Genomic DNA, 25,585 nt, shown 5'->3' with positions numbered 1-25,585 from the left:
CTTTGCTTCAACTGCTCGCACAGAGAATGGTCAGCATCACTTGTGAAGGACTCTGGCCATATGCACAGCACTCCATTTTTTTATCTGTTCTTTGCTGAAGATCTTCTCTGTGTTCTTTACTATTCTGTGGTGCTTGTTCTTGTTAGTCATTGTCAAATGACCAAACCAAACAGAGATGTTAAGAACAAGATACTGTACACTTTCAATGGGCCTCACATAGATCCTCTAACCCTAGAATCTGTGAGCTCGATCCAAGGATGCAGCATTGTTTCTTAACCATATGAGATGAGCACGATTGACAGGAGCCCATGGTCTATACCAGTGATTCTCAACCACTGTGCCGCGGCACACTAGTGTGCCGTGAGAGATCGTCAGGTGTGCCGTGAGAAATTATCCAATATCACTTTTTTTTAATTAAAATTTATTAATTATTACCTGCAAACATTATGTCATTGTCGAGTGTCCGTGCTGTAGTAAGTACAGCACGGACACTATACTACAGTGTAGTATATAATGACTGGCAGAGTGATCTAATATTCGTCCGGGTGGCAACAGGCAGCTAATTGCCTCGTTCCTTTAAATCAGTGGTGCTCAATACATCGATCACGATTTACCAGTCGATCGCCAAGGTCGTGTGGGTAGATCGCCGTGTATCGTCTCGGACTCGCATTTGGACTCGGTCTTGTCTGTCACTCGAGGTCTGACACTCAACAAGTGCGATCATATTTCATTACGGCCGCTGCTGTTGGTAATAAACTTGTACAGGTGTGCAGGAGCGTGTGGGGCGTCTCAGTGCAGCCCGCAGAGACTCTACTGCACATCACAAACACACACGCTCCCTATGCACGGCTCGTCTGCGACAGCGTGTGCCCTCGTGTACCAGCGTGCATCACAGGGCAGGTTCAACTTCCTAAACATCCTACCTGTCCATCTGCCTCACGTCAGCACGCCGCCCCTCGCCTTTTCACGCTCTCGCTCCTTCCTGCGTACAGCGAACACAAGCCCCTCCCACAGTGCGGCTGATTAGAAGAGCAAGACCAAACGTGAAGCAAAAACGAGTCTAAATTTGTGTTACAGTGTTGGCACAAAGCAGGTCTACAGCATAGAGCGGATCTACAGAAAAGACCTACTGCCACATTTGGCTGAAGTTTGTCTAACAAAAGTGCACAAATGCATCTGTGTTTGTCACGATGTGCGTTTGATTTGGTAAACGTGCAGAGGCTGGTAAATATCACTGCAAAACCAGAAAAGAAGGCAACTCCAGTTCAGAACTTTAAAAAACAGGTTTAAAAATCTTCCTTCACTTTTTTCACAGTTTTGTGTAAAGTGCCAGAGGAAGTTCTCTTAAAGAAGAGGTTCTCAAACTGTGGGTGAGGGTCCAAAAAAGGGGCACAGAGTGTTTCAGTGCAGTTTGCTTGGTTTTGTATTAGGTAGATCATTTTAACTTGGTCATTTTGTAAGTAGCTCGCATGATGAAAAAGTGTGAGCACCCCTGCTTTAAAAGAATTAGTAACGCATGTGCGTGGTGACAGTCATGGAGAAGTTTTTAAAACGGACGAATGCAAACTCCGAACTGGGCCTTGGACAAGATTCTGACCCAGAAGAAGAGCTTTTCAAGCTTAACTGCTATAAAAACTAAAAACAGAGAGTGGTGTGCCGCAAGATTTTTCCAATGTAAAAAAACGTGCCGTGGCTCAAAAAAGGTTGAGAAACACTGGTCTATACGATCCAACACAAACATGGCACATGGCGCCTTATACAAGTATGGAAAATTGTAAACAATAAACCAATAGGCAGTGGCATAGCATAGTTGCGCAAGGCCCCAGTGCAAATCTGGCAAGTCTGAGGGGGGCTCAGTTCGGGCCGGGGGAAATTGGGGACGGGGTGGGGGACACAATTCGGTACGGTTGTTTATTCTGACAGTCGTTTATATTGAGTCTATACAGGGGAGGGGGGCCAATCCAAGCCCACAATGGGCCCTCAAAGTGCCGTGGGCTGCACCGCCGTATGGTACAGCATTGCCAATAGGAATCACACAGAGCACTTAGAAGCAGCATGGACTTGTGATGAATCAGCCAGTGAAGCACTAAATGTTTTCATTAGAGGTGAGAAATGTGAGGTTTGAATGGTGCAGGGAAATTTGAGAGGAGATGTCGTCTGCATTTAAGTCACGCAGAGCAGGTAATGGGATGGGACAAGATCTCGTACCACAAGACAAAATTGTCACAAGATTGTGCACACATGGGAAAAATTATCTTTTTTTCATGTGTTCACATTTGGATTGGACAAAAAGAGTGGTAAGTTAACATTTTTTGAAAAGCTGTAGTTCCAAAAAACAGTATAATGACAGCAAAAATATTAAAGTAAATCAAAAATGGTTAGGCCAAAATTATGAACTGAAATCTCATCTTGTCTCATTCTTGTGGACCCAATGTCATGTCTCACATCTCATCTTGTGGAAATTGTTCCATTCTTAATTACACTACAATTACACTGCTCTGTTAGAAGCTCTGTTACTCAAGATCGACTTGAATCTGAGTTTTAAGCTACTACAATCTAATCAGAAAGAGCTGATTCAGTTATAAGTAGTTAGATAAGCATTTTAAGTTAGTCACTCTCACCTTTTTGTTGAAAATCAAACACTTAAACAGGTAAATCCATTATATATATATTTTTTTTTCATCATCATTTCAGCATCATTACACCAATAAAGATACATGTACAACACCCCCAGCATGATATCACAGCAAAGTATCACCTTATTGTGAGAAGAAGAACTATTTAAGTGAGTTGCTATTCAAGGTAAACTGACAAGTTTTCTATGTTTCTATTTTTGGACACAATTTCACCTTTTCACCTCAGAACATTGGCACTTGCAGGAAAATCTGCATCAACACTCGTAACTGCACAGCAACAATTCAAGTTCTAAAAATCTCTCACCTATAGCTGAAGTAACCTATAACAAAGTTGGAAAGTTGAAAACACATGTCCAGCAACCTTGCAGAAATCCATGTTTTGGCCCGGATCGTTAGCGGGAATACTAAATTAAACAGTGGTAAACTAATGCATTCTCTGAAGGACTCACCAATCAATGTCAACAAGGTTACTTAGTCAATGGGCTCGCATGAAATCAACCAACAGCACAATCAAAACCCACTACTACGACCGAGCAGAAGAGAGAGGGTCAGAGGAGAGCGAAGGACTAAACACCTCCGTTCAAAAAAACACAAATACACAACTGCATTTTTATTTTATTCATCTTTTCTGAATGTGAGTTTAAACTTACCAAAAAAAAAGTAAAGACTGTAAAAATTCATTCCATGGAGTGATAATTGGTTTTCCAACAATGTTCCTCAGTGTGGCTTAAAAGCACCCATACTACACTATTTTCTATTCTATGTTTTAATGTTGTTTCCTCATCAAAAACATACACAGATTTATGGTTTGTTTCATTCACACATGTTTAACACACATCTTGCATATTTAGGCTGAATTCTTCTCTCAAACAGAAAGCACTCTTCCATTTTGTGTTCTACCACCGTCAATTATAAGGTTGGGAGCAGGATTTGAACCACCAACCTTTGGATCAGAGGATGAGCACTCTACCAAAACTGCGCTCCTGGTTTAGTCCTGGTTTAGATCTGGTTAAGTTCTGGTATAGACCTGGTTTAGTCCTGGTTGCAATCTGGTCCAGTCCCAGTGTAGTCCTGGCGATCGGCTTGGAAGTCGCGGAATGTATATATTTATGCTAATGACACTGGTTTAGTCCTGGTTTAGTCCTGGTCCAGTCCTGGTGTTGTCCTGGTGTTCGGCTTGGCGGTTTGCAGCTTGTATATATTTATAATTCCGCTAATGACACGGCGTAAATTCAGTCCTGGTTTAATCCTGGTTCAGTCCTGGTTTAGTCCTGGACTAATGGGCTGACCCCGATTTTTCGCTGGTATGGGCGGGTAACGGGTGGAATGTTAACGGGTCTGGGTGGGTGCGGGTGGACCCGTGCAGGACTCTGCTCCACAGAAACAATCCCTGAAATGTATGCAGTGCACCCTTAAGAGAGAGAGAAAAAAAAAAAAACTGTAACATTTTTATGCATTTATGCATTTACAACAGAATTTGTACTGACCACATGTGAGTACTTTTAACATGCTTTTTCAACAGACTGAATTCTCTGTTAGATGTTCTGTGTGTGTGTGTGTGTGTGTGTGCGCGTGCGTGCGTGTGTGCGTGTGCGTGTGTCATGGCTGACACCAAATCAGATGTTCTGCCGGCACTATCAAGCATCACAAGTTTGCAGAGCTGTCGTCATTCTCCTCCTTGGTGCTGAAAATGGACATGGGAGTGTTCGTAGTGAGAGTGAATAATGTGTGTGTCGTTCATGTGGAGCTTGTCTGACCGAGCTCGAGGCTCGTCTGACGCACTGAGATGTCCAACAAGGAAGACACAAAATATTGACCTTTCATTGACCTTTTGCTGTAATCCTATGGTATTACATAAGGTGGGTAGTACTCAGTTAAGACTGCATATATTTAATTATATTATATTTTTTTATAGCAAAATTATTGTTGTGTAATAGTACTCTTACTTAAACAAGGGGTATTTTACTTCTATTGGGAATTAACTGCTAACATGTGACATATTTACAGTATAAGTCGCACCAGCCAAAAAATGCGTAATGAAGAAGAAAAACATATATATGTTGCACCAGACTATAAGTCGCACTTTTTGGAGTGAAATTTATTTTATAAAATCAGAGACCAGGAACTGACATTTCATCTTGAAAGGCGAGTTATAGTAAAAACAATAGAACAGAGAACAACAGACTGTTAACATCACATATGAACAGTTCTTCAGATAAACTATAGAATAAACAGAACAGAACAAGTTTGCCAAACTCTCCATCTCACTCCAAATCATTAAATCTATTAAAGTCTTCATCCTCTCTGTCACTTTTGAGCAACTCTGTGACCTCTGGAGGTAAAAGGAGTGCCTTCCTCTTCTGTGTAGCTGTCATCAGCCTCAGCATCAGTTCCAGTTAGAATTATTCCAACCTTTCTAAATCCCGACATGATGGTTTTGTCAATCTATACAATGACTTCCAGGAAAGTTGCATGTGCACCATGAAGTTGTGTTCTCCATCTCTGCTTTCCATCAGTCCCTCACAAGATTCTCACTCACTCCAAACTTTCTTTCTGCTGCTCAATTACCGTTTTCAGCTGTATATTTCATTACTTGAAGCAGGACAGCGGCTTTTTCTGCAGGAGACATGCGCAGTAGAGGGCAAAGTGACACCGGTACAGAATTAGTAGCATGATACTGGCACACAGGCCTAGAGCGCCCTCTCGTGGCTGTCAGTGTGAAATATAATATATAAGTCGCACCAGAGTATAAGTCTCAGGACCACCCATAAACCATGAAAAAAAGAGTGACATATAGTCCAGAAAATGCGGCAGATTACATGTCACCTTTTATTGTTTTGAAAATACTATATTCACCTTCATTTTTGAAGCCTTGAGCCCCCCTCCCTTTGCTCCCTGCACTAAGTAACTCCCCCTTCAGAACACTGTCACACCATAATCAACATGCATCTCGCTAATGAAACTACTGCACATCACATCAGGTTTGTAAAGTATTGTGTACAGTTTTGTATTTTTCTTTTTTATATTTATGGAGAATTGTTGTTGTGTAGAGCATGGAGGACAAATAGAGCCTAAGAGTTCGCAAAAACAGCCCATCTTTGAGTAAAAAAATTGATGTGAGTAAGTCTACAAGTGACACGAGGATTTAGTGATTTGAACATTTGTGTTTCTTGCATCACTCCTTCCAGTCATCCAATTTTATTCCTCCTTTTTGTGGTTAAAAATACCAGAATCTACAACTTATTCCCATTACATGAACCTCAAATAAACTTCAGTAACTTTAAAACCTTTGTGAACAATTTGAAAACTTTTGTACGTACTTGTATTCTGGCGCACATCAACTCAAGTATTCATTAAGCAATCAGTTTAATCACTATTATTATACTTTTTCTTTCTTTCTGTTTGTTCTTTCCGGCCCTTTACAACAGTTGGACTCACTCAAAGCCATACCGTATTTATTATAAGATCACACATTGCACACATTGCTCCTGGCTCCGTTCTTGCCTGATTTCCGTCACCGTGGTGATTACATGCTGGGTAAATTGCAGCATATGTGGAATATTGAATTACTTGGCCACCAGAGGCGTTGGATAGGCTCAGCTGATCCGGAAGTGATGCAATCTGGCTAGCCCCATTTCCACTGGTATTTAAGTCATTTTTCGTGTGAATGGGTTGACGCGGGCTTGTCTCGGGGTGCGTGGGGCCTGGTGGCGATCGGGTTTGTAAAGGCTGTTTTGGTGTTTGCGTGCGGTAATAGCGGCGTGGGCGGTTGCTCTAGTGATGTGATGTGTAAAGAAATGTGCGTGTGGTTGTTTTTAGCTCTTAATCCGCATTCTGTCAGAGAGGATCGCTTATACGTTAAATGTGTTTAATGTTGGAGAACTGAGGAGGAGAATTGTGCGGATTTGCTGTGGCCCTTAGGTGGATGGATCCTGCTGCTCACGTGCAAGATAATGTGCTTTTGCTGATAACATTTGTAACACTGATTTATTCTTAATTATAAAAAAAACACTGGACATAATGATTAAGTTGATATGAGTTTCTCATTTGGGTTACCAGTTTATATGACGAATCCAGTTTAAAACTAAAACGCATCTCTGTTCTGAATTCTCACTCCCACAATTCCTGCACTAGAGGTCTGCGTGGGACAGAATTTTCAGTCCCGCTCACGCAAAGAATTGTAATTTTCAGTCCCGCTCCTGCCCTGCATCTGCAATATTTTGTCCCGTTCCCGCCCGCAAATCCAGCAAGACGGGGACGTTCGCTTCCTTAAAGTCTGTCAAACACGGAGAAATGGAAAGGAATTGTCTAAAAATGTGGATGAGATTAGACCAGATTAGACCAAATTTAGGCTGCTTAAAATGTTTTTATTAATGCCAAATAAAATATCCAGCATAAATTATGTGTAATAAGCATACATTAATCATTTGTATATTTGACTTTACACTCATTTAGTTTGCTCCTGCTCCCACCCGCGACCGCGATGAGATTTCAAAATGGGTCCTGCGCTGCACTGTTTTGCGTCGGGTCCCGTGGGTGCAGGGCTCTAACCTGCACTTTGCCTGTCACATTCAGATTGGTCTCTGGTCTCCACTTCCTCAAACCTCAAACCAAACTGTAACATGGTCGAACAATCGGGTTTATTCAGTGCTCATTGGGCAACCATCATTTTGAGTAAAATAACATTTCTCTCGCCTTCCACTGACAGAGTTTAGTGCTTAGTTCACTGCTCTTGCTGAAATCTGTGTATCTGTTTTCTGTCCCCTTGGATGTAAATTTCCTTTCATTTTCTCCTCACAAGCAGCCATATTGGTTTTGAAACAGACAGATCATGAGTGTCCAGGATTGGCCAATTCATCTGTCAGTCACACCCATCTGAACTCTGAGTAATACAACAGTGATCAGAGAAGTGTGTATTCTGGATCTCATGCAACCAGCATCTGCAGCCAAACATTACGGCAGACCTATTCTGTGGATTGACTTTTTTGAGCTTTTTATAGCTTTGTGGTTGTGTCATTGTCTCATTCACCCTCTCAAAGTTGTATTTGGAGTGATTTGTGCATGTTTGAGTCGTCTTTAATCACTTATTAATCAACTTCTGTTTTTACTGCCACCAGCATACGCCCACTGCTCTGTACTTACATCATTCTCCAATTTGATTTACTTAATCTATAATATATATATATATGATTCAGCAGCGTCCTGTAGTCATTTTGCATGGATCTATAATAAGAACTATATAAGATACTCCTCTCTGTCCATGAGTGAGATCAATTAGTGGCTGCTTTATAGGTACTGCAGCTCCCACGAGCTCCGGCCCAGAAAGAATTCTCCATAGAGCGTAATGCATTTTTTTGTGAAATCAAACTGCCTGTGTTCGGCTGACAGGGCGTCCACAGCTTTCATAAATGTTGGATTGTGTTGGGGTTCTTTTGTATTTTCACAATATGAACTTTTTAGAATTTTGTAAAAGTCAAAGTGCCTAAAAGTTAACTTTGTAAGACTCTGTAGCAGGTAGCACTTTGATTGGTCAGAACTACACATTTCTGACGTCACACATGTTGCGTCGTAAGGCCAGTATTCAGGAAGTAATACGTAAGTAAAAATCTCCCATCCTGGGTTCACCTTCCAGATTTTATTATAGTTCTGTCATTTTGGCACAAATGGAAAAAAAAACTAAAAAAACCTGCTACTTGATCACACGATCTTCAGCTCTTGGTGGGGCCGACAGCTTCACAAGTCTTTATTGTGATGAAGTTTAAAGCAACATTAGCTCCCATTAATCCTGTGAATTAAGTCATTTTAGATCAATATTGTGCACTACAATGTTATAAAATAAAAAATAAAAACATGTATAAAACATAATGATCAGGGTTCCCACAAGTTTTCACAAGGTTATTATGATTATTTCCGAACATGTGTGCGTTTTGTTTAAAAGTGACAACAATAAATGCAGACAGTATTTTGAATGTTAAAAACTATAATACCAAACTATAAGGTGAGTGAAAAGGGTTAACATTTCATATTTAGCCCCAAAAGTATGATCAATTCTACACATGCAGGGTGGCTTAAAATCATGGAAAATTCACTTTAGGTCATAAAATTTCATGGAAAAGTTTTGAAATTTTGTCAGTGGAAAAAGAGTCCGAACCCTGAATAATCCACTGGTGTCAAAGAATATTCCTACATAGCAGGCTCAAGCTCAATATGTCTTTTCAATCAGTGCTAGTTGAACCTCAGCACTTTAGTGAGTGAGAGAAGTCACCAGTTTGAGCAGACAAAATAAAGATTCCAGTAAAACTTCACATATTAGTAATAGTTGATTGCCAATGAGGTAAAGATGAAAATATTAGAAAAAAGTGCAAAAACGCCTTATTTTTTTGCATTTAATTGAGCCAAAATCATGTAGAAGTGTGTTTTAAGAATTATTTTTACACTGAGTGTTGTCACCACATGTGTTCTTTGCATCTGGAATGCATTTATTGATAGCTTACCCAACTGACTGAGGATTTCAGGACATTTAAAATAAAAAAAAAATCTTGTCAAGAAATGAAGGTTACATACACTAAAATGGCCACATTTTATTTTATTTTATTTTTTCAATATTTCCGGAAGAACAGACCCTTCAATTATTGGTCCTTAGGGTTACAGAAAAAACACAAATAAAAAGTATAGCAGACGATGTTAGGTTCAACCCATTTTTGAGACTGAGGCCAATGTAAAACAAAACATACATTTAGATGTCAATAACAATCTGTAGTTTGTATTTCTTCTGATAACAGTCACCTTTCTGCCCCATAAAACCCTGACATCTCTTTATAGCTCGCTCCCTGACTCCATATTGAGCGAGTAATGACAGAGATGATTGTGATTATGATTGCCACGGTGACGGCGCGGCTGCCACCTGAAGCTCCAGGCAGCTGTCGACAGATGTATTTTAACGGCATTTATTAATTACACTCTTCTCCTGTAATGTCAAATGGCTGTGGAGTGCTCTCTGAAGATTCATAAGTAGTTCGCCCTCATCATTTTGGGCTAATGTGACTAAAGGATGTCATCTGCACCCCAGTCACAACTTTTCCCATCATGCATTTGGTCTTTGAACGCTAGCCCAGTCTCTCTGTCACTCACGTCACCTGTGCGGGTAATTTATGCAAAAATAGGATCGCAACTGGCTCCCAGGCTGCCCTATAGTGTCATTCATTCCAATACAACAAAGGGGACAAAAATAGAATGTGACTCTTTTAATATATTTTTTCCCTTTTGTAACAGTGATCGTGTGAGACGAGGCGTTTTAAGAGGGAAGTGGCGTTTTAGCGTTTCATATCAGGCTAATGCGTCAAATTGAATGCAGGGAGTAAAAAAAAAAAGCTACATGTTTTGTTTTGTTTTTTCCCCAAGGTTGCAGTGATGCACAAGGACAGAAGAAAGGAGTGGACTGAAGAATGACTAATGTTAAGAAGCAAAGGGAGTCAGATAGTTTGTGTTCACATTCTATAGTAAAATTTGTGATCTTTTCAGATTCAGGGCAAGGGAAATACAATATAGTAAGTTGTAGTAAGTTATAGTACACAAATGTTGAACAATGTTATTCATTTGTTTGGGATTTAGGACACCACAGACTTGCTATATTAATGTTATCACAATCATCGTGTCTTTGAAGTTCAATAATGAGAGTGCCAGTGTTTTTGTTTCATGAGGTATTGGTGACCTTTCTGAGTGGAGTTTGTGCATTTTACTCTGTGTCTAGACCAGTTTCCTTCATCAGCTCCTCCAAAAAAAATATGCAGCTAAACTAGTCCTGACCAACTCCAGCTCAAGACCTGGAGATGGGTCCCCGAGTGCAGTAAAATCAAAAGTAGAAACAAATGTACCTTAAAGTGCCTATGACAGGTTGGACTACACATTTTACTAAAATACAGTTAAAATCATTATATTTAAGATCTGATTAAAAAATGTACACTTTTTTCCCAGTTTGGGCATTTTTTAGGTTTAAAATTTGACTTCCTGGTAGGAAAGAATGACATCACACTAGTGCGGAAGTCTTCCACAGGGACGTACTTCCACGGGGTCGCGAAATCGTTGGTTGATTAGGCTTTTTGAATATTTAATATTTCTTCATTTTTGAGGGATGACGATGAACTGGTTTTCAGTGGGTTCTGGCTGTGTGCTTCTTCATCACTTCTGTGTCTCTCTCTTCATTCCCTTGTCTCTCACTCCCTGTCAAACTGCAAACACGTCGGTGCGGATTTTATCATTTCTTCTAGGCCACATTTGAAGAGTACCATTACGGATTTACTTTTACTCACAGCGGAAATTAAGCTCTGCATGCGTATCGGGAAGTGGTGAGACAACTTCATTCCCTGGGCGCATTAACCTCTATGTACATGGACCATGGACCAGGAGAGGAGGGGGGAGTTGTGTCTTTCCTCTCACTCTTCAGATCAGAATGACTAGAAAAGTTCCGTGTCCCAAATCAAACTCTCTCTCATTTAATCCGGTCATTAAAAAAGTCACACTTTGAGCCCATTTTCTGTGATGTCGTTGCTCCATTGCTCTGGCCTTCCCAGACTCACCGTGAACGTAAACAAAGTGAAGCTTAAACCGAATTAGCTTTGGTCAGACGCAGGCTTATTTCTGTCATGGAGCAAGTTGAGGCTTAAACTGGAGCTGGAGCTAGATTCAGCTCAGGATTTCAAGATAAGCCTGGACTTGTTAAGCAACTCCGATGAAAGACCTCCCTTGTATGTTTACACACAACACTAGGCCCAATTTGATATAAAGCACAACTGTATGTCATTTACACAGTAGGGGGTCCCTGCTATAGCTCTCCATCAGTTTGGGGAACCCTGCACTAGAGAATTCTATAACTGTGACCAAGCACCTACAATAGACCAAAACTCCTACACAGATTATATGACAAATAAAATATATATGAAATCACCTTTATTTTATTGAAATCATGTCTATAGTATGAGACAAAACGTGTATCTTAGGTGTAAATTGTGCCAAACTCCTGTAAATTTCAACATATTTATCAACTTTTCTTGAACCACAAACCAGGTTGATTAATCCACAATCTGACAGTTAAACAACAAATCCTACCATATAATTCTGAGTCCAGTTTTGGCCCATTTTACAAAATTTAAGTTATTTACTCATTCACCAGCTCGTCTAACGTGAAGTGAAACAGGCTGGATAACAGACTGACATCATATTTATTTACTGAATTTGTTAGTCTACTGTCACCAGTGTACTGCATGTTGTGTGGCAGGCAAAGGCGCGTCCAGAACACTAGAGCAGAGAAGTGTTTGATGTAGTTCAAGTACTGCCCGCTTTCTGTCCTTTCATCTGCTCGCCCATCCCAGACCCGAGATGTCCGTCACCGCGGCAACAAAGACTCACTGTTACTCTATGACTAACAATCACACTGTACAGAAGATTCATATTCTCTGAAATAATAAGAAGAAGAGAGAAGACTTTTAAGGACATTTTAAACTGTAGTGTTTTGTCAAATTCTTTGTACCAATATGTTTTTTTTCTGGACCTCTTCTGTAGACTGCAGGGCTTAATGTTCACTTCAGATTTTTTTGTGCAATCCGATTTTTTGTGTGAAGTCGTTCACATTTCCAATTAAATGCGACTTGAATGTGATTTCCAATGTGAAGCGAGCATTGAGCACCTGGTGATTTTAAAGTTGCTGTCGTACTGAAGCCACAACATGTACAGCTTATTTGTTTTAAGGAGGAGATTGAGAAGGAGAAGGACGAGGTTTTTGGCCATGATGTTTTGTGGCGCAGTGGCAGTAACGTCCGTAGAAAGAAACGTGTGGGTGCGGAGGTGCAGCCAAGAGTTTTTGGGATTGTGATGTGCTTCACTGCTTCATTCACATGGAGTTCATACAGAATTTTCATATGACGAGAAGAACATTTGTGTACATTTGGGAGCGTATACTTGTACTACTCTCACAGGAGGAAACACATGTTGTTTGGATGAATGCGACCTGGCTGTTCAAACTGAAGTCACATGTCAAAAGATCGGATATGTATCGGTTTTAGGAGCACATATCCAAGTGGCCTGGGTCGCATTTGAAAAAATCAGATCTGTGTCGTTCAGACTGTCATTAAAAGATCAGATTCAGGTCACACGGGTGAAAAAAAATCGGACTTGAGTGACTTCAGGCTGCAGTCTGAACGTAGCCTTAGAGAGCTTTCCTATGCTCCAGTCCAGTTTTCCTCAAGGTTAAAAGGTCCTATATTACACAGAATTGACTCTTGTGAGCTTTAAGACATTTTATAATGTTGTAACTTCATCAAAAACATTCCTGGATTTGTGTTTTGTTTCATTCACACATGTTTGCGCAACACCTTATTATTAGTTTGTCTACGTCGCCAAAGCTCTAAACACACTGTTGCACTTTGTGATGCCATGCAGCGGTAGTTTTCACGTTAACAGGAATTTTAAATCTTTTGTTCAGTAGAGATTGGCAATTCCACACCTTAAGTCATACAAATTATTCTAGTGATAATGTACGGAGTTTAAAAACACAGTAGCGCACTATATGTATTACCTTATAACATCAGAAGGTGGAACAGAGCCTAAATATGCAGAGTTTGTGTGTTAAACATGTGAATGAAACAAAACACAACTCCAGGTTTGTTTGTAATGAGGAAACAACATTATGACATAGATTAGAAAATAGCGTAATATGGGCATTTTAACTTTTTCCAACTGTGTATTTTGGAGTTTTACAGGGAATACATAAATGGACCGTTATCCAATTGAGTTTATATATCTCTGGAGTTGTCTTATCAAAATTGCAATACTAAAATTGAAAAAGTTAAATTATATCTAGAATATTCTTGCTGTGGGGTGAGATGTCTGCTATTGTGTGATGATTTGACCAATTCTTCATTCACACTTCAAAAAGGGGAGCAGCTAGTCAGGGGCACTGAGGACCCTCTTTGAACCTGATTTTGTAAAACTTCACAATTTTCCCAAATAACAACTGAAAACATTTCTGAATTTGGCCTAAGCTCACGATGATGTAACTTGGCATGACTCAAGACTTCACACAACAAAACGAGACAAAACAAAGCAGTGCCTACCCTTTTCCCAAACACAGAGGTGGGCAGAACTCACATTTACTTGAGAAACTTTTTAATAAATTGTACTTTTTTAGTTTTCTGGCAGCGTTTTACTCCTATTTCAGTAATGTTTATATAGAAATAACATTGAAAATTTGTTTCTTGCACCACTCCTTCAGATATGATTTAGTTTTGCTCATGTTTTGCATCTGAAAATTGAAAATACCAGACTCTTTATTTATGTTTTGTATTTTATATTATGTTTACTTCAAATTTTACTCTTCACAGTTACTCTTTAAAGGTGCTTTTTTACTGGAGATTCAATCAAATGCTTCACAGTATGGCATTAATCCTCAAGCCTTAAGCCTGTTTTTCTAGGTATTTTTAAATATAAAACCACCTGTAATTGAATAAATGTAAAGTAAAGCTGTTTAATGTCACACTGTGGAACATTCCAGGCAGAGCAAAGACATCTCCATAGAAACAAGCAAGTGACGGACCCCCACAAAGGTACACAGTGCACCTTTAAGTTACTCTTACTTGAATTAGTTTCTACTTTTTTTTACTCTTACTTGAGTCATTTTTGGACCACTTCTACTTCTACTTAAGTAAAATTATTTTGAAGTATCGTTAGACTTACTTTTGTTGGCTTTTCTATCCACCTCTGCCCAAACTATACTGTCTGTGTGGCTGAAAACTCCGTGACTAGTTTTAATCTTCAATTTTCAAATGTCAACAAATGCTGTGGCTGTAAATACTCCAAAGTTTGTCTTAACTTTTGGGGAACAACTTCTGTCTAACTCTTCTCTCTAATAGGTTTGAATGGGATGTTTTCTCAGCCATACAACGTGTCCGGGAAATCTCTACAGCTTTTGTGTCTATTAGTTAAAAAACAGCCGTGTTTATCTTCCAAATCCTACTCTACCTCAGTGGTGGAAGAAGTACTTCATTGTGTCACGTGTTTAACGCTATTATCGATTCTTATACTCAAAGTTCTACCATATTTTTCAGACTAAAAATCGTAATTTTTTCATGGTTTGGGTGGTCCTGCAACTTATACTCCGGTGCGACTTAAAAGTTCAAATTTCCACACTGACAGGTGTTCTAGAGGGCGCTCTAGGCTTGTGTTCCAGTATCTGCTACTCCTATTACTCCTGCACCACTGTCACTTTGCCTTTTACTGTGCATGTCTCCTAAAGAAAGAGCCTCTGTTCTGCTGCAAGTAGTGAAATATTCAGCCAAAACCAAAAATCGAGCAGAAAGAAAGTTTGGAGTGAGCGAGAACCTTGTGAGGGACTGGAGAAAAGCAGAAATGGAGAACACAGCTTCACAGCAACCAGGCGGGTGCACCATACTTTCCTGGAAGTCACTGGACGGATCGACAAAGCCTGGACGTCAGTGACAACCGAAACCATCCTGTCGGGATTCAGAAAGTCCAGAATAATTCTAACTGGAACTGATGCTGAGTCTGATGACAGCTACACAGAGGAGGGAGCGGCGCTTTATTTACCTCTGGAGGTCGCAGAGTTGCTCAGAAGTGGTACCAAGGATGAAGAATTCATCAAGAGTTTGGTAAACTTGCTCTGTTCTGTTGTTTATGCTATAGTTATCTGAATAACTGTTCATATGTGCCTTGCCTTTCAAGATGAAATGTCGGTTCCTGGTCTCTAATTTTATAAAATAAATTTCCCCCCAGTCCAGTGTGTCTTGTGTTTGTTGTGTTTTTTTTTTTTCTGCATTAGGCATTTTTCAGTCTGGAGCAACTTATAGTCCAAAAAATACAGCACTTAAAATTTCTAAGACAAAATAATACAACCCCAGACCACAGGATCAGACTGGGGAGGCAGAGGCTCAAGTTCATGTTTAGACCTGGTTTAGACCTGGTTTGTATGAGGTTTAGACCTGGGTTAGTCCTGGGTTAGATCTGGGTTGGACCTGGACCTTTAAAACACCTCAATAGAATACCTTAGTATGTATGTAGAGGCTTCATTATATTCACTTCAAAGCAGCTAAAACTGTTCTGAAAATGAAATACATGAGCAGATAAATTAACGTACTATAAACAATGTATTTCAAAAATTATTCATGTAGGTTTCAATATGAGCATGTCAATCACTACTTTTAGATACCTCACTACTTCAGTAACATTCAGAATATATATCTGGTATTACTGATGTAATTCTTTGGGTCACGACATAGAGACTCTACAATTCCATTTCCACAGACACAGATTTGGACATATTTTGGATTCCAAGAAAAATACCAAATTATTTCTAATCTAAAATGCCAGCCTTGAAAATGTGAGACTAATGTTCCTATCTTCCTTTCCTTCCCTTCATTTTCATATTGGACCAAGCTGAAGAGACCGGTTTCAGATACAAAACAATATGCGGCTCCTAATCACACAATTTTTGGTGCATTTTCGCCATTATATTTCCCCTTGAGTGTTTGACTGGCTCCATAATGGCCGCCCGTGCAGGTGTGCCCACAACCACACACTAATTATAGCTCTCACCTGCGGCAAGCTGTCTTCCCGCTCATATTACCTCCCAAATAACCATACAGTCATCCATTATTCAACCGCCAGTAAACGTAATGATATCAGTTTAGCCATGGGCACCTCAAATTGATTTCCATTCTAATCGCAACACTTGGGGAGGGATACAGAAACGTGTGTGTGTTTATGTATTGTGTGTGTGTGTGTGTTCAGGTCCCGCAAAAAAGTTGTATTTGTGGTGATTCATGCCAAGTAGATGAGTGAAGGATCGTAACGAAGTAAAAGTGATAAAATACTGTACTTAAGTATACGTTTTAGGTATCTGGAGTAGAGGGACTGACACCATTTTGAGGATGTTGTGTCTGTGCCTGGAATGTTTCTCAGCATGGCATTAAACTTAATCTCCATGGAGACAAGCAAAGAAGTTACAGGACAGATTTTTGAAGGTATTTGTTAGTGTATGTGTTTGGAGCATTCTGTGCAGGTAACGACAAAACCTTGTGTCTAAAAGAATAGAAATAGAAGTTTATTTCTCACATTTTGTTACTGTATAGATTAATTTAATAATTAAATATTCCATAACAGTGAACACCTTATAATAAATGCATCTTAATTGCGAACACATCTGGAAAAAAAAAAAAAAAAAGTTTGTGTTTATTTCTTTGTTTTTTTGTAATGTAGTGTGGTTGTAGTCTCTCTTTTTTTTCCCTTCCAAAAACATAAGTAAAAGCACGTTTATTTTATTATTATTATTATTGATGACTTCCTGATCCAGGCTGAAAATGGTTCTGTTTAGCTGTGCATAAAGAAAGGTTTTCATTCTGCTCTCTTCTCTTTAACTTATGTAATTAATGTCTCTCTCTCTCTTTTTTAATTTTAATCTTTAATTTTATGATGAATATTTATGTTTTGATTTGTTTTTATTGTGATTTTAATGTTTTTCTTATTCTGTAAAGCACTTTGAATTAATTTTTGTACGAATTGTGCTATACAAATAAACTTGCCTTGATGTTTTTTTTTATTTTTTTTTTTTTTTTTTTGTAGCATTGAAAAACATAAAAAAACATATCTGAACAGGCTTGCATTTCCACAAACCTGACTCTTGGAGGAGGGCATTTTGTTCTTTTAGCAAAAATTTTCCACAGTATATGGCACAAAACTCATCAATCTCCATGGAGAATGTTTTGAAGTGTGGTTTTAACTTTTTATTTTCATGGAATCATACAGGTGACTTTGCATCTCTAGAAAGTTACATACATTTAAATGAGTTTTGTTTACTACAAAACTCATTGCTATTAGATCACCATAGCATTAGTTGGTCATCTGGACTGATGGAACAAAGTGAGAGCAGAAATAACAGCACAAAATGCATACAACCCCCAACCATTTAAAAATAGAAAGTGTTACTCAGGTGTGGGGAGAGGACTTTAAAATCTCACTCTTACTGTGAGGCTCTCGTGTCATGGAGTAATAAATCTAACATCACTGACTCTTACTTTAGGAGGTCAAGGTGTCTTAGATGATACTAAAGATGTTTCCAAGTTAAATAAATAAAAAAACAACAACACATGAACACATTTTAAATATTTTATTTCAAATTAAATTTTGTTATCTTGGAAATTTACAATGTCATCATATTTTACTAAAAATGTATTTGTAAATCAAAGTTTAAATTCATAATTACATATCACATTTTACAACATTTTACCAACCCCTGTGGAAAACTTGACTATGATCTCCATGATATAGAGAAGGGCTGATCCACTCGCTGATTTTTAGCTGTGACATCGATTATCAGCTCCTGCAACCACACAAACAAAAACACTAATTAACTAAAAGTCTGGAAAACAGAACTAACACTTTTGAAACACCATGATTTACAACTTGTGACATGCTTGTCTTCACAGAGATGTTATCGCTTTGTCTGGAAGGTTAAACAGTTTGTGCCACCAGGCCAAGTTACAGGTCAGATCTGTGGAGAGGTGACCCTGCTCATGGTAAGAATGAACTCTTTTGGGCAGTAAAACCACATGGAATTGAATGAATGCAAAAATAAATACGCAAGTGTCGTACTGTGGAACATTCCAGGCAAAACAACGGACCAGAAAAGTTGCATAGTGTGTCTTTAAAACAGAAATACGTGCACTGATGTTTTGTCTCAATTTGCAGAACTGATCCCGCCCCTTCATAGTGGCAATTCACTGTACCAAGCAGATTTTAATTTGTATTTTTATAGTTAAAAAAGGATATTTGACATTTCTGCACCCTACAAGTAAGATCCCAAATTTTCATAAAAGTCAGTGTTACATAATACGTCTCCTTTAAACTCAAATAGGGAATAATAGTAATAAAAAGTAGCACCTATAATATAATCTCATCTCTAGCACCTCGCCCGTCTCTTACTGTACTCTACAAAAAGTAAAATCATGAGGCATCCATTTGACAACAGCTGTCTTCAGTCTATTCCAATGGCTCTACTGCAGCGCCCCTTCCCTCGCAGTTGTTATCCAATCAGACTACACTTAAGAAGACGGATGACAGTCTGAAAAATTGATAAAAACTATAGCTTTTTCCGTGTCTCCTCTGCACCCTGCTTTAGTCCGTCATCTCTCATCCAAAGCTGTGTGAGATCCATCCCCCTCTGCCCTCTCTGCTCCCAGATGAATCCGCACGCACATACACAAATTGGACTTTGCTCATGGAGAATCTGAGCGTCCCTGGCAGATCCGCTCTGTCTCGTCTAATGGTGGTATAAATCTGAAACGCCTCGGCTTTTTGGCCAATGATTATTTAGGAAGATGCTCGAGCTTTGTATTTCGGCTGTCACAGATAAGAATGTGTTATACTGAGGGGAAAGAAACAGATGCTTAAAGTTAGAAGTGGGCCCCAACTGGATAAGTAGAGTTTAGGCTGCTTTCACGAGTTGGTTTTAAGTAGATTTTCAATTAATACTTTCTCAAAGGGCCATATTACGCTATATTGTGATCTAGTTATAATGTTGTTTCCTCATCAAAAACATACCTGGAGTTGTGTTTTGTTTCATTCACACAACACTCAAGGTGACCTCAGACAAAGAGGGCATCTTATTGCTCTTTTATTAATGTTTATTAATGTTTTTAATACCTTTTGTTGTTTTTAATGTTATCTTTATATGTGCAGCACTATGGATACTGTTTTGTTTCTATAATGTCCTATAACAGGGGTGTCAATCTCAAATTCACAGAGTGCCAAAATAAAAAAAAACTGGTACTATGTCGTGGGCCAAACTAAATATTTATTGAAAAATTTCAACATCTGCATGTTTTCTCTTCTTTTTGAGATATGTAATATTAAACCTTTTCTTATTAAAATAAATGTTTAATAATAGTTTTGCTTAAGCATTGAATCCAGACAAGCATAATATAAAATAATAACAACATTTTAAATAATGTCTCTGTAGCTGGCAGGCCAGCTCTAAAACATATTTGATATGACCTCATGGGCCAAATATTATACCGCGGGCCAAATTTGGCCCCTGGTCCTGAGTCTGACATGTCTGTCCTACTGAAATAAAGTGGCTTTGGATAATTGTGAAATAAAAACACCGGGGTCATGTAGAGTGGGTTAATATGAACATTTTAAGACCAAAAGACCCTGACAACAGAAGTTACAGTTATAGCGCAGGAATCCCACTCTTTCTCACTGACAAAATTTGTAAACTTTTCCATGACTTTTTCACAAGCCCCCAGGTTCCAAAATGGCCGCCCATTCAAGTCAATGGGCTGAGCTCAATGGCGCATGATCCCAGATTAGCCTAGCCCGGCTAGGTACTTCCGGTGGTTGTGGGCCGACCGAGCATGCGCAGTAGTGCTCTTTTCTCCCACGGGCACACGCGAATGCACGCGACCACACGCACGGAGCGCGGGCTCTTGTATCACGTGATCGCTTTGACCAATCAGAGCGAGAGGAACGAGAGCGGAGCAGAGCGGAGCCGGAGCTAACGAATATAAAGCGTTTTTTTAAGACAACTGAAGGATTTTGAGCGAGAAAAAGTTTATGATCTAAAAATAGGTAAAAATCGCCACAAAATCCGACATTTTTGAAAGTTGTAGGTGCCCTGTCAGCCGAATACGAGCAGTTTGTGATTACATTGCGCTCTATGAGAAAAATCTTCTCTCGGCCCATGGGATTTTTTTGACTGTAGTACCACTGAGTGGCCACTACGTCAACTGGAGGCAGCTACAAGCTAGCAATACTGTATCCAGTTATTTTAATAGATCCATGCTTTTTCATGACCTACAGTGAATTTTACACGACCTTTACGGCACCTACATGTGTAGAATTGATCAGACTTTTGGGGCTAAATATGAAATGTTAACCCTTTCCACTCACCTTATGGTTTGGTATTACATTTTTTTTAATATTCAAAATTCTGTCAGTGCATTTATTGTCGTCTCTTTTAAACAAAAGGTGCATACATTTGGAAATAATCATAATAGCCTCATGAGAACTTAACAGAACGCTGTAGTTGCGTGAAAGAATACTAAAATTCCATGACTTTTCCAAAACTTTCATTGAATTTACAAAGTTCTATGATATTTTCAATTTCCATGACTTTTCCAGGATTTCCATGACCGTGGGAACCCTGGGAGGTAGTCAATGGTGCCGGAAGTGCCCACATGCTCACTTCCTAATTGGAACGCGGCGGATAGCGGGTAAACCAAGTTCATTTATACCGTTTATGGGACAGACTTGAAACACATAAAGTTGTCTTCTGATCTTTCACATCCAGTTCACACTATCCCCAATCACTTTTGCACACCTCCCTCTTGTCCCATCATTTCCAACACAGGAAATCCTTGTTTTTACACGAGTGCCTTTAAACATGCGCCGGTGTCCTGCCTGGAGAGCGGGGCTGTTCATTACTAAAGTGCACTGTCAGGTGGAGTGAAGGCTTGATTACTGCTATTAGGCGTCAAACTAGGGCGCAGCGGGGGGCCGGCTTGTGAACCTGGGAATTTTTGTGTCGAGCTGACAGTTTGTGACAGCCGCGCAATGCTCCATCAACGCCAAACCTGAAATATGAATAAATGCGAGACGTAAGTGACACCTTTTCAAAAATTAATCTGTTAAATGCAGTGATTTGGAAGGGGAAGCTGCAGAGGGGCCCGCGTCTAAAACAGGAGGCAATCGAGGTCAATGATACGTTTGATATGGACTGTTTCTCTGTGTCCTTTGTGTCATTTTGCATATTTCTGATCGTATGAAGGGTGAAGGAACACATTGGTAACACTTAATAATAACTAAATATAATGAACCTTAAAGGAGCACTGTGTAACTTTTCTGCTGAAGGGTCCTACTACTCACTACTTTAACTGAATGAATGTAAGATGGATACTTTTAATGGTGTACTGTGGAATATTCCAGACAAAACAATAACATCATCACGGAGACAAGCAGGTGGTGGACCGCCCCCCTGGAAAGTTCTACTGATGTACCGATTTTTACAGTTTGCAGTGGTCCAAAGTTATTCCTCACTTACCTTATGCATTCTGACCCTCCTAATCATTCACTGTGATGAGTTTTTAAAACATTTTCTCAACTTTCAGAAAACAAAGCAGAGTTTTGCAAACCTTGCGTGTGATATTTGTGAGTTCACAAACTCATAAGAAAACATTTTGAAGGGTTCCCACTGTACGGTTTATATTTGACCCGAGGAGTGGTCGGCCCAATCACAGGTCTTCTGTGGCAGGGGGAGAAGTTTCAGGCAACATGACAACCACCCCAAGACTGTATGTTGTTGTTGTTGTTGTTGTTGTTTATATGGCCTACACGGTGCAAAACAAACATGGCAGTGCTGGTGGACGGTGATGGTCACTTATAAGGCTCTTAATGTGCAAATTTGTATTGCAAAAGTGGCTACATTAATTATCGACATCTTCCCTCTACAGCATGGCACTTGTATTGGTTTTACCTGGTGCAAGTTGGATACATCATTTTGACAGGGGTGGTTCATGCAATCAGCTCGAGGCATTCTGCTGCAAGTCCCTCCTTTCTCTAAACACTTTTAGCGAGAGCCGTTCCAGATGGATCATGTGTAAAACTCAGTTCAGAGTGATACACTTATCTGGTGAGTTAGGTTAGAGTTTGTGCCCTCTCCTCACCTGTGTGTCGAGGTTGTGCTGGACAGTGAGTAGGCTCGGTGTTCCTGAAAAGTCAGTGAGCGTTGCCTGGGTGATTTGCACACTGCCTGCTCCCCAAATCTTCACCACGCCCATCATCAGGCGGTCAGCAGGGTTCAGTCCAGTGTGAATCGGGTTGTTGGTCAGGTTGTTCTGCAAGACAAAGTATTACTGTGAGGACCAGGAGAAAAGTGCAGAAAAGGTTAACAAAAGAGACCAGGGTTTTTAAAGGTTGAATTGACGAAAACCTGGATATAGGCCTGTCAGGATAATGCATTATAAAGTCTGATATATTGCTGAAGACGACAATACACTAATAATAAAAATAAAAATTTATGTAAGTGACACAATAACCCTAAAAACGCATAATCCCCTAAAAGCTATTCTAAATATACACTGGTAAAAAACAACAACAAAAAAACACACACAAGCTGTTGAATATACATTTTTTCCATCCTTTTACAAATATAACAATACAAAAAGTGTACCTATTTATTAATATTTCTATACAACCCTTAGTCGTCCAGGTAGAATTCATGACAAAAGAAGAAATAAAATTTGTCAACTGGACAAAAGTTTATTTTGGTCAAATATGTTGCGCAGCTGACCAGAACTGAAGATGCAGCTTGGATGAGCTACGCAACATATTCGACCAAAATTTGTCCAGTTCACAAATTAAATTTCTTCTTTTGGCTTTCTTTATTAGGCTGAATGAGCAGTAATCATTTTAACTTCTTTTCAAGCTTTTAGACATTGCTTAAAATATCTATTGATGAAAAAGTGATGAAAGTTGTCCTTCTGCTTGTTGTTGTTTTTTTTTGTTTTGTTTTTTTTAAGTGGAAAGCTATTAGACCATAGATATTTTACATGACAAATAAAACTCCCCTAGACATTTTGCAGTGTATTGACCACCCACTGCATGTTTTGTGGCGCCTTGAGATTTTCCTCTTTTTTTTCACCCAAGCTGTTAAAGAAAATCTCCCAATTTTCAAACTTTTCATCTAAACCACAGCAATCTATAGATGCACAACCCCATAGGAAAAGACCTGGCTCTCCAAAATGGCATATGATGTGCTAATCTGCCAGGCAGCATTGGCCCCATTGCTCGAGTTATCCTCATCTCCTCACATCTGCTTGTTCAGACACACACATGCACACACGCACACACACACATGCACACACACACACACTCCCTCTGTACCCCTTGGCTGTCAGACACTGGGGCTGTTTTATCGCTGTGTGAAATTGCTTTGGAATGAGTCTGATGGTAGGCAGAGGACAGACACAGATGTTTGGATGTAGTTTTGCCGTGTGTGTGTTTGAGCGGAGGTTGGATCATGTATGGTTAGATGTGCGCATGTGTGTGTGTGTGAGAGAGAGCGAGCGAAAAGAGGAAGGGGGAAGATAGTGTGAGGGAGAGAGATAGAATAGTTTGCCTGGCTGCAGAGCAAATGGGGCTGCTTTAGTCCCATTAGTCCTAGTGATTACGGGGAGTGTGTGTCACGTCTGATTCCAAACAGTGATCAAACTGGGGGCTCGGCTAAGTACTCGCCTCTCACTGAACTTATACAGGAGACAGACAGTGATTTATCTCTGGGGAGTATTTCAGGTAAGCTTAAAGTTGCAATATGTAACTTTTTTGCATCTCTCCTTGGGGATGACTGATAGATCTTGCATTCAATAAATTACTGATGTTTAATCGCATAAAAAGGTAAAACTTTTACAGCATGTATTCTTACAGTGGCCGCTGCCTCTTTAGAGATCAGGGGTCTCATTTATCAAATTTTACATGGAATTCTTGCTAAAAGTGTTTGAACGGACAGTCCCCAGATAGATTTGAGTCAAATTTCAATCACGTACATGTGCAAACTTAAAGTAATATGCTTTCAATTCCTTTTATTCTTCAAATATGTTTATTTTAAGCTAAATATAAGCCCGCATTTACCTGCTACAAAGCCTGAGTAAACAGATCAGTGCAGAGAAACATCAAGGCCAACTGATTTTATTGTATTATTTAATGTGCCTAGTGCCTCTGCTCAATTTCATTTCTCTCCAGCGACTAGGTCAGGAATTGGAATATATTAGACAGTTTGCAAGAACCCCGGAAGTTGTAGACCGCGCACTGGCCAATCAGGAAAGAGCTGAACTAACCTGAGTTGCGATAGCAGACTGCATATGCTATCCTCCTTTGGACTTCCTTTGTCAAATACAAACTTTGCATTTTTTATTGCACCTGTAGTTCGCAAGTTCATTTCGCTGAAACGACAATGAGCGTCGACAGAAATGTTCACTGCCTGCTTTATTTGCTGTTGTGCCGACAATTACTTAGACACCACTGAGTGTTCCGGCACATTACATACATCACGACCAAATAGCAGTGATTGATTAAATAAATAAGTACCTGCCTACCATCGAGTGAACAAATCCAAATGCTGTGAGGTCAGATGGTTTCCACGAAGTGAAACCGGCTGAATCAGGCTACTAATGACTAGCATGACTGATGCAAATTCAGCAAATCACTCAATTTGGGGACTAACAGGGACAAAACAAACCTAAAGTTCAGGGTTTTTGAAGTTTGGGTTTGAACTGGGCCACTTATTTTGATGTAGATCTTAATCTTAACGTTGAAATGTATTTTTGCATGTATGTACACTGTATAAATGAGAATCCTGATCTGTAACTTGGGTTTGACGTGACACCAACTTGCCTCCATAGAGATAAATGAGTTGATCTCATACTGTGGAGCATTATAAATAAAGTAATAACATCTCCATGGGCACAAGCAGGCAGCAGACCCTCCACCAGAAAAACAAACAAAACAAAAATTGCATTCTCCGTGAACAATCTTCCATAGTGTGGTTTTAACTCAGAATCATGCAGGAGACGTACCACCTCCAGAAAGTCATTTTACAGTTTTTACATATCAGAAAAATAAGAAAAAATTGCTTTGCTTTGACCAATCGCGTTTTAAGAAGATTTTAAAGATGAGCCACATTATACGCTTTTATGATAATGCTTCTTCAATAGTTTAGGACCCGGAAACCCCCTGTAATAGCTGGAGAATGAGCAGATGTACAGGCCATTTTCAACAGCTCCTTTTGTCTGTGATTGGAGGATATTAGAGCTCCACACAAACATTTGCCAAGGTTGTTTGGGAACACAGCTGAGGTTGGACTGCACCGTGCCATTTCGGTACCCATTTGA

The 25,585-nt window shown here is 39.5% G+C and overlaps 1 protein-coding gene across 1 annotated transcript in view; it reads right to left on the bottom strand.

Annotated features, from left to right (window-relative positions):
• Nucleotides 1–17,931: 17,931 nt before the first annotated feature.
• The window catches only part of si (sucrase-isomaltase (alpha-glucosidase)), a 134,222-nt gene continuing 126,568 nt past the window's right edge, over nucleotides 17,932–25,585 (bottom strand). The window contains exons 45-46 of the mRNA XM_020940582.2: nucleotides 22,364–22,534; nucleotides 17,932–18,021 (exon numbers count right to left, since the gene is read on the bottom strand). Of these exons, the coding sequence (XP_020796241.2) occupies nucleotides 17,950–18,021; nucleotides 22,364–22,534 (243 nt within the window). The 3' untranslated portion in view covers nucleotides 17,932–17,949. The remainder of the gene's footprint in view (nucleotides 18,022–22,363; nucleotides 22,535–25,585) is intronic.

Source organism: Boleophthalmus pectinirostris, unplaced genomic scaffold (genome assembly GCF_026225935.1).
Source record: "Boleophthalmus pectinirostris isolate CB_2022bp ecotype Guang Dong unplaced genomic scaffold, ASM2622593v1 HiC_scaffold_9, whole genome shotgun sequence".
NCBI lineage: Eukaryota > Metazoa > Chordata > Actinopteri > Gobiiformes > Gobiidae > Boleophthalmus > Boleophthalmus pectinirostris.
Note: the sequence above shows the minus strand (reverse complement) of the source record. Positions and strands in the feature narration are given on the sequence as shown.